Source organism: Engystomops pustulosus, chromosome 2, assembly GCF_040894005.1.
Source record: "Engystomops pustulosus chromosome 2, aEngPut4.maternal, whole genome shotgun sequence".
NCBI lineage: Eukaryota > Metazoa > Chordata > Amphibia > Anura > Leptodactylidae > Engystomops > Engystomops pustulosus.
Genome location: NC_092412.1, coordinates 56171142 through 56181055, shown reverse-complemented (window position 1 = coordinate 56181055; position 9914 = coordinate 56171142). Strand labels below are relative to the sequence as shown.

The 9914-nt window shown below is 38.3% G+C and overlaps 1 protein-coding gene across 8 annotated transcripts in view; it reads right to left on the bottom strand.

Annotated features, from left to right (window-relative positions):
* Positions 1–3000: 3000 nt before the first annotated feature.
* Positions 3001–9914, bottom strand: part of PDE1B (phosphodiesterase 1B) — a 254028-nt gene continuing 247114 nt past the window's right edge. For 7 of the 8 annotated variants that reach the window (XM_072134695.1, XM_072134693.1, XM_072134692.1 and 4 more), the window contains one exon: positions 3001–8518. In XM_072134695.1, the coding sequence (XP_071990796.1) occupies positions 8499–8518 (20 nt within the window). In that variant the 3' untranslated portion in view covers positions 3001–8498. Of the gene's footprint in view, positions 8519–9378; positions 9461–9914 lie in introns of all 8 variants that reach the window. The other variant, XR_011853070.1, reaches the window with a different exon arrangement.

The following is a 9914-nucleotide window of genomic DNA, read 5'->3' as shown; positions in this document are numbered from 1 at the left end:
GGGGAGCGGCAATCCCAGGTAAGATGGCGGCGCCCATGCGCCGCTATCTTTTTGAGGCTGCCGGCAGCTTTGCCGGTAGCCATCGCTGTGAAAACACCCACGATCGGTGCTAGCACCGATCGCGGGTGTTACCGGTAAGCCTTTGCTGCAATGTGCAGCAAAGACTTACCGGTTATGGAGAGGGCTCAGCCCGTGAGCCCTCTCCATGCAGCGCGACCCGACCGCCGCCGTGAATACACGACGGGCGGTCGGGATTACCGGCGTATAAGACGACCCCAGAGAAGACAGAAGATTTTTCTGTCTTCAAAAGTCGTCTTATACGCCGGAATGTACGATATGTTGTTTAGGTGACCTCCATTAGTGTGCCCAGAGGAAGGACAGGACGGCAGCCATGTTTCTCTGAAGGTTTCCTCCACCAGGGATTTTTCCTGAGTGTTGCTGTCTATTCTTGGTGAGTGATAGGAGGTCACAAGCGCATATAATAATACAATAATAATATACACTCATATAATAAACTTCACATTACTGAACTCTCTTTGCTGTGTAATTTCTTCTATGTATATGTGTGACCACAAGTTATTATTTACATAGTTCCTATTCTGGATGAAATGAGATCTGTGAGACTCTGGTGATCCCATAATTCAGCTCTCATGAGGTTCTTGTCTCCATTAAGGTAAGTAAAAAAGATGTTGTTAAATTCAAAAGTTAAGTTGAAGATGAAAAGACTTTTTGTATCTCTAATGTTTCAGATATAAAAAATTAGATGGCAGTGTCCTAGCTATAGCAGAAGAGGGCACACCTGTAACATCTGAACCCCAGCCCATAACCCACTATTAAACATTTTGCATCGCTACCTCAGCCGCATGCTACAAAGGGAACCGGTCAGGTGCTTATACCATAACAAAAAACCAAAGGTAGTCCTGGATTCACTGGTAGAGTTCATGGGCTGTGCCCTCCTAGTACAGTTAGAGTTGGGTTCAGTAGTAAAGCAGAGAGCCGTTGGTGACCCAGGAAAGATGAGTATTAGTTTTCTTTATTATCTAATACAAATGAGTGGGGGCGTGTTAGCAGGTGGAGTGGCATTATCATATGGGTGGCTATAAAAATGGAGGACATTACGTGCAACTTTTAATGGATGGGGCAATTCAAGTGGGTGTTAAAGGGCCTTAGCTAAGAGAAATGTACAGGTCAAAAGGGCTTTAGAAATAAGAGTTAGTGGTAGCTAGGGCAGGAGGAGTATTCATAGTCGGTAAGCGACATTAGGGTGAAATTGTTAGTGGGTTTCACAATAATGAGTCATTACACAGTGGAAGCCATAGGATGGAAGGCTCCTGGTTGGTCAGTAAGATTTCTGGCCTCACCCTTCATTGTCCTTGAGATGGAGAATAGATGGGGAGACAAAAGAAAAAAGCGCTCCTATGGTGTGATACCCTCAGTAGAAATATTAATTTTGAATGGTGTAATATTCCACTCACCTGGTGGAGTTGTGCAACCAGGGCACAACTCCTTGTAGAACTTATCTGTAAACTCGGTGCCGCTGCCGCATTCCACTGGTATCCCCTTTGGAGAAGCAGTTATCCAATTTTTACGTTTTTTTGCATCCGATAAATGGGTGCGTTTTTTCTCCCCTTGTCCGGAACGCTAAAAAATGGCACTGGCTTCCTCATGTTAACGCGATAAAAACTTATTTTTATTTTTCATAAAACAATCAAGTTCCATCTAAAAAGTTTTAAAACAGAATAACGCGTTTCACAATTGTGCCAAGCGCTTCATCAGATTCATTGTCCATGGACTGTTGGGGCTCAGTGGAATAGCAACACCATATCCCTCATTATACTTCTTTACAATAGAGCTGTTATTAAGTGAGTGTTCAGCTGTAATTTTTAGTGGGTCTACATATAGTTGTGTTGTACCAGACCATCAAAAGATTTTAAGTAGTTTTACACGTATTAAAGTGATTTTCCAACTTACGATATATATCCCCCATCCCCAGAACACAAGACAAATACATGACGTTATTGACTTCCATTAGAGATGGAGACCTGTGCAACTTACAGGTGGAGCTTCTGAAGTCTGCAATACAGGGCATCAAGGTGGACTTGAGGGTTCAAAATTAACTTACAGTTGAGGATGTGATTCCATTTACCAACATTACTTTAGATATCGGAGGTGACAATCTTAAGCCCCTCAGCATTTTTTTTATGTGCTGGGTGCTGGCTAAATACAGGGGCGAGGGGGCTGGCTATATACTAGGAACTAGCTGGCTATATACTGGGGGCTGGCCATATACCGTTAGCTGGCTGGCTATATAGTCAGGCAGGGGTTGGCTGGTTATATACTCGGGGGCATGGGTTGACTATATAATGGGCTATATAGTCAGGCTGTCTACAGGCTGTCCGGCTATATAATGGGGGGCAGATGGCTGGCTGGCTGTATACTGGGGGGCATGGGCTGGCTGGATATATACTGGGGTCTGGCTAGCTATATACTGTGGGGAGAGTGACAAATGCATTTTCCGCCCTTGGCTTATACTCGAGTCAATAGGTTTTCCTAGTTTTTGAAATAAAATTAGGTACCTTGACTTATATTGTGGTTGGCTTATACTGAAGCATAAATAAAAGATACTTTTCAGTTTTTATTACAAAAATTTGGTAGAACCTATATCAATTTAATTTCACTTCAAAAATATACACAAAAAATAGGTATGTGGTTGTAACCTTAAAAATTGTGGAAAGGTTTAAGGGGTATGACCAATCTTGCAATTGTTTTAATCTATTCCCTGAGTTCTATTATATTTGAGTTCTGGTATTTTTTATAGTAGGAATACTGTATAGTAGGCCATGTTTTTCCTTCATCCAGACTTCGAAGAACCCAATGACCCATAATTTGCCATTGAAACCTGTAAAATTGTTGGGATTCATTAAAAGAAGGATCTTCTCATATCTACCTTGTACAATGGGAACATACATCACCATTTGAACAATAGAACACACAATAGACTGGATTTCGAGATGCTTTATTAATATTATAATAATAATAATAATTAGGAATTAAAGACAGATGTACATTCTAAGGAGTAATATTCCCCTCTTTTATTTTACATGCGCATAGTTTAAATCTGACAATGTGAATCTGTGGAGAGTTTTTTTTTGCATCAGTTATAGCAGTGCAAAAGTTTTCAGCAAGATAAGAAACAACTTTGGGAACCTTTCGTATTCGCCATTGTGGATAGCAAATGGGATTCTTTAGCATCAGGCTCAGCACGAAGTTAGGAGTAGAGAAGAGCGGATCAGAACTTTAAACTCAAGTCTGGAGATGTGCAGCCAATCCATCAAATTTACACTCCGAGCTACAAGCCGCGGATGAGATTGGCTAGGGGTCTTCCACTTACCAATCACACCTATGACTAGTAGCAAGGGGTGTCAATCTGCCCGATTGCCAATTGCCACAATCATACGCGAGTGAAGCGAACCAACGTACCAGAATTTAGAGTTCGAATTGGCTCATCTCTAGTTAGGGGACCTCTGTTGCCCAAAGAAGGCAGTATAATTATTGCCATCTCTTCATAATGACTTACCCAGACTCAGAGAAGGAAAACATAGTGACGACAGCCTGATAAAAGAACATGTAATAGCTCAGTTGGTGCAACCCAACAAAGTGATTATTTGCTTTGACTTTGCTTCAATGCGACCCAGGAATCACATCACATCATGGAGCCCTTGCCCTGTCCGATTCTAGTAGAGTACTGTCTCAGTTCTGTTCAGCACCACATTAAGTGCATCAGAATGCATTTTTCAAAGTCTGAAATCCTTTTATGCCATTAAAATGGTCATCAGCATTATTTTACTTAAAATAGTTGATCAGGATTAATAAAACTAATTGCAGATAGATTAATTTAATGCCGTTATGTTGCAATATTGCACACAACCAGAGGAAAGGAATAGTACTGTTTAGGAAGAAAGCAGCAATCTTTTTTTTTCTTTTCCTGAACTCCTTAGTTTTTTTTCTGGGAGGAAATCCCTCATATATTCTTACTTCTGCACAATGAATATGGCTTTGATTTTCTACAATGGCATTGATCTAACATTTTTACACAAATGAATCCCTACAACAAGAGATCAATCGATCACAGAGACACCGATCACTGAGACTTCTATGTCAGTCTGTGTATAGTCCTTGTTATAGATTTTCCCACATATCCACATAGAACACAAGGACGACCAGGTCATATCAGTTATTATGAGTCAAAAAAGGCTAGTCAGGTAAAAATAATGAAATTTGGGTCTGCATTTCGTCTAAAAATAGTCCTGCTTGGATACAATGGCTGTGTCTGCTATTACAGTCCTGGCGCACTTTCTTGCAAAAAGTAAACTTTTATTTTGATTATTGGACAAGCTATTTTTTATCAACCAACTAGCTTCTGAGTGTCTTTTCAGAATTTTACTGAATTTATGAATTATAATTCAAGAAGGAATATCGGCAAAACAACATGGATAAAGATTTTTCTCACCATTACCATGAAGAATGTTTGGAGCTTCTAGATCTAAAAACGTAAAGAGGTTTTTTGAAAATTGGTTCCAAAAGGTGATTGGCTGCAGTGATAACAGGTCACTGTGTTAGGACATCATTGCTAGAGCAAATGGTGCAGAGTGATGGAGAACTGAAAAATGTCAGGAATGAAGTGAAAGGGACACTCATGTGGTCAGCATGTTTTTTTTTATGCAAGGTTTGATTACTTGTTTTTTTTTTACTAGAAGACCTCTTTAATATTGATGAACTGTCCTTAGCACAGGTCTTCTATCATCAGATCCCTAGGGATTCATCTCCCTGATCAGATCCGCTGATTGACATGGTAACGTTTTGTACATTGTGCAGTGGCTGTAAAATGTACTGCAGTTGTGATCAATTCAGTGGGGAAATGGTGCAATTCCCAAATTGTGGCACAATTTGGAGTATGAGTAGTACCATGGCCTGTTGTGAACACTGTAGAGACCATAGTGCTAGTTAATGCCCCTTTAATCAGCTGATCAGCAGGGACCTAGAGTAGGACCCTACTATTATTGCCTATACAAAGGGTGATCCATCAATTTTACAAAACTACAGTAGATAACCCCTTTTAAGCTGTTACATGATGCCCAATAGTGTTTACATTTCGAAACAAGAAAAGTACCATTGACACTGAAAAGAATAACTTTTAGCAAAAGTTGTATCCAACCCATGTGGAATCAGCACCTTGTTCTGCAACTTTGTAAATTTGGATTGAGATTCACTCATCTTCAGCTTCCGTCTTCTTCGTCCAGTTAGTTTGTAGATGCGCTATTATGTATTTTTATGATTGTATGAGATATGCAGTCATTCACCTTCCTATTCAGAAGTCAAAAGCTGAGACAAAATACATAAGACCTTTCTATGTGCAAGGGGGCTCAGCGTTCAGCGCCCAGCTATCTTACACCACTAGGACCTACTTTTTCTTAATGAAAATATTTGCACTGCCGATAAGCATAGCGTATGGAGCAATACAAAATAAGATGGAAAATAAAGCATGTACCACTCTGCGGCACAGATATTTACAGATCTCTCCTTCTCGCTTGGGTTGCAGCTCCAACATCTGAAATATTCTTATGGAGAAAACCAAGTTCTGCAACCCAACACATTTCTGATTAAAAGAAAAACTATCCCCCAAAAAAGCATGACCATAGACAAACAATATTACATCTGTATTATAGCTCAGGTATTTACTTAAGACAGAGTCATTTCAAATATACAGAATTTAAAAATATAAGATACAATTCTAAAGAAGTGGTCAGGGTTCATGTCATCAGGTCACACACTTCGTAAATTCAACTTAATGATGTTTCAGGATTTAAGGTTAGATTCTGTGGTTGCTTAGAAATAGCAAACATCTTGTTATTAATCGTGAAAGCCTATTGGTTGAAGTTTTGTTGATAGCGTAAAATTCCTCAAAATAATTTCTTAGAAACTAGATATAAAATAAGGTCAAACTCACCCGGATCTTTCGTAAATAAATATGATTTCTGATCTATATATCCGAAAATAAACCACATTCATACCCTGAACTGTTAAAGTCACTTCACAGTTTTGGATTTCTCTAATATATTCTATCTGTTCTCCAATTCTCACCGCCACACATTATAACATATGGCATACCGGTCCAAAGTTTAGGAAGACTTTGACAATTTACCTCTCAAAGCATCTTTAAATGTCTTATATGTGTGCATATTTAAGTCTACCTCCTAGATGCATATTTCTGCCATGATAGTTATCAAATAGGGAGTGATGTCAACAGAGAATAATAATGAAAAATAGACAAAAAGAAAAAACGGAAGACATTACAGGGAGAAAAATTAGACCAAATCATTGCTACTAATCAATATAAAATATGAAAGCCACATGATGAATGATATTCTTACCCAAAGTCCAACAAAAAGACGGCACTCAAATGATGACCACAGAATGAGGAGGTGTCAGATGGAAATTCGAAATTTTGACTAGTATGACATTAGATTAAGACCACTCTTACCATAAGTAACAGACAAGTGAGGCTTCATTAAAGATGAGTCAATCCTTTCTCCATACAGATGATACCATTCACCATTTCCATCAATGTGCTTCTATTTTGGAATTAGGTTTTGTATACTACACAATGGTGCAGTAACCCACTTTCCTTATGATATATATATATATATATATATATATATATATATATATATATATATATATATATAATATATATATTTTAATGCTTCATAGCTATCCAGCTCGTAGAAGGCTATGGTGAATGGGTTCTCTCCTATACAAAATAATTAAAGTATCAACTCTTTCCACCGCTCTCCTCCACACATCAACTCTCTGAAGCTCTTATAGTGTCCATCGGGTCTTTTGTCTCTAGGATACAAATTAAGAATACGATAACCAAATTTAATAAAATGTTAATATGATCAACACTATACCACCGATAATACCTTGACCCGTCCGACCTACAATGTCAATTTACTGTAGGATTTTAACAAACTCCCTGAAAATCTTTAACCTGAGATGTGATGGTTAAATAAAAATGAAACTAAGACCTTTTGTATAAAAGTGAAAGAACAAGTCATTGTTACCAAGGTGGTTGGGGGGCTAAAACCATAGCATGTTGGTTTTCACATCGGTAAAGGCTTAAGAGTACTGTAGATGAAGAGTTTTAGACTTGGTACAAGACACTTCAAAACAAGGCACAAAACACAACATCAAAACCCATGACACAGCTTGGACAGGACAAACAAGAAACTCTCGATAATCTGCCACAGGGAATGATCACACACAATGGTGGACAGGAGCTTGGCATGGGAATTTTTTTAGGATATCATTCAGCAGTGCTCTGCAGTCACTCAAGGTTTGCAGAGAACTCCTGGTCTTTACATGGTCTTCTGGTATCCTCTGGCTTGGTGGGTCTTAGTGGAAGAATTGGGAATGTGGGTCATAGCTGGAAAGAATTGGAGTCCTATTAAGGAATAATCTATACACACTGTGCTAGGTGTTGATGTGGAAAGCAGCAATACTAAGTGAATAATCCAATAAATAAGCATTCTTCTAATTAAACTACACAAATTATTAACATGCTTTGGTCCCTTTTGTTTACTAGATTACAAAGACGTGAATGTGTTGAGTCCATGATCTAACTCTACAACTCTCTTATATTCCATTGGACTACTCTTTGTACCAGGCGCTTATTGCTCAGAACCAGTAACTCTCAAACCATTCACAGACAGGTAAACATGATCTGATCACAGATTTCCATGCCTAAGATATGATGGACGCTCATGCATTATGGTTGGGTAGCAATCCCTGAGGACTGATTTGAGGAGCACTGTTCTGGCTGAGTTCTCAAAACCTCTTATTTTTGGCGGGCATTGTTGATAGTTTTTAATATTGCATTTTCCCAAGTTATGATATATCAGGTAGTCCAACACCATCTTCCTTGTACTATCTTCGGATGAGATGAAGGATCATATTTCCATTTTTTCTTTACATCACGGTGCATATATGAATCATTTTTTTGCATCACTCTGGAAAATGAGAACTAAGTCATGCAGAGCCTTGAAAGATTTGTGGGAGGCAATATATATGTACGGTATATATAAAATGTAGATGTACATTTCTGACAGCAAAATAAAAAGAGTGCTTTAATCTAAGAGAAACAGAAATAGTCTGCTCCGTTTTACAAAGCAAAGGCAGTTCCATATGGTAGTAACTAAATGATCCACATTAAGAGAAACAGACCCACATAGCAGAGACAGGTGGACAGAGAGAAAGAGCTGTGCAATGATCTGTGGGTCACCCACAAAGCGTCACAGATGGTGGGATTCTGAGGGTTGTGAAGTTCCCTGAATGCCAGATGTTCTGTGCGTGCCAAGTGACCTGCGGCTTCAGATCCAATCTCTGTATTCCCTGTGTCCTCCTCGTTCTTCTGTACTGCAGGAAGGGGATCTGGACCTCTATGTGGATGGGGTAGTACCTAGCAAAAAAGAGAAGATAAGTAGTTAGAAAAGTCAAAAATACTCAAAGATGTAACAGGTGTACACAACAAAATTCACTAAGGAAATATCTATGCTAGAATAAAATGACGATGGATGACTTAAAAAAGCAAAAATGTTCCATATAATAATTACAAATGATCAATTAGAGAAGTTAGAACGGAATGGCCAAACGAGTTCATGGTGAAATAGAAGTGATGGAAACTAAAAAGCTTGGTATGGGTATTAAATCTATGTAGTAAGCTTGGTGATGGTACTATATTTATGTAGTAGGCTTGGTTATTGTATGCATGTTATAAGCTTGTGTCTGGTACTGTAATCAAGAGGAAAGCTTATTTCTGTTAATGTATGTAGTATGCTTGTTTATTGTACAATATCTATGTGGTAAGCTCGGGTCTGTTTCTATATATATATATATATATATATATATATATATATATATATATATATTCACTAGGGTTGTTTCTAGTGCTGTATCTATGTAGTAAACTTGGTTCTAATCTTGTATCTATGCAGTAAATATGGTTCTGGTATTGCTTCTATCTAGTAAGCTTGGATATGACATTGGATCTATGGAGTAAGCTTGCTTCTGGTAATGTATCTATGTAGTAAGCACTGTATGTTGTAAGCTTGTATATGGTACTGTTTGTAGTATGCATGAATGTGGTATGGTAAAGTAAGCTAACTATGTATTGTAAATAAGGTAGCTTCAAATGTGTTAATGACACTTTATTCTTTGTTTGTAGTTAATGAAGTGCTCTAAGTTTAAAGGAGGCAATACATGAAGTGCTCCATATTCTAGATACCCCTAAGCTGGCCCTAAAAGTCTCACTGCTCTTACAGTAAAGAATCCCTGTCCATGACGATGGTGAAACCGTCTTTCCTCTAGACAGAGATGATGCCCCCTTGTCATGGTTACAGGCCTAGGTGTAAAAAGATCATTAGAAAGATCTGTACTCTCCATTCAAGAATTTGTACATTATTATTATATCATCCCATAAATGTATTTTTTTCAACCTGAAAACCTCCAAGCTTGCTATCCTGACTTTGTATTCTAATTCACACATATCCTTAATCAGTTCCTCTATCTCCTTTACATACAGTGGTGTTAACATACACAAAGGTATGAATAAGTAGCTCTCTGTGGCTGCTCTCTAATACTAACAAACTTGATTGATATAGTGTTTAACTCGTCACATACCATTCTGCAATTAACATCCATTTATATATATTTTTGAAAAACTCTATTAATGTCTATGAGCTTGCGGTCGTATAAACATCCACATGATGGTCGTGTGGATGCACCTGAATGGAAGATAAATTGACTGTAGGAAGCCTCGGTCTTCAAACAGTATAAGAGACATATTTTAATGTGTT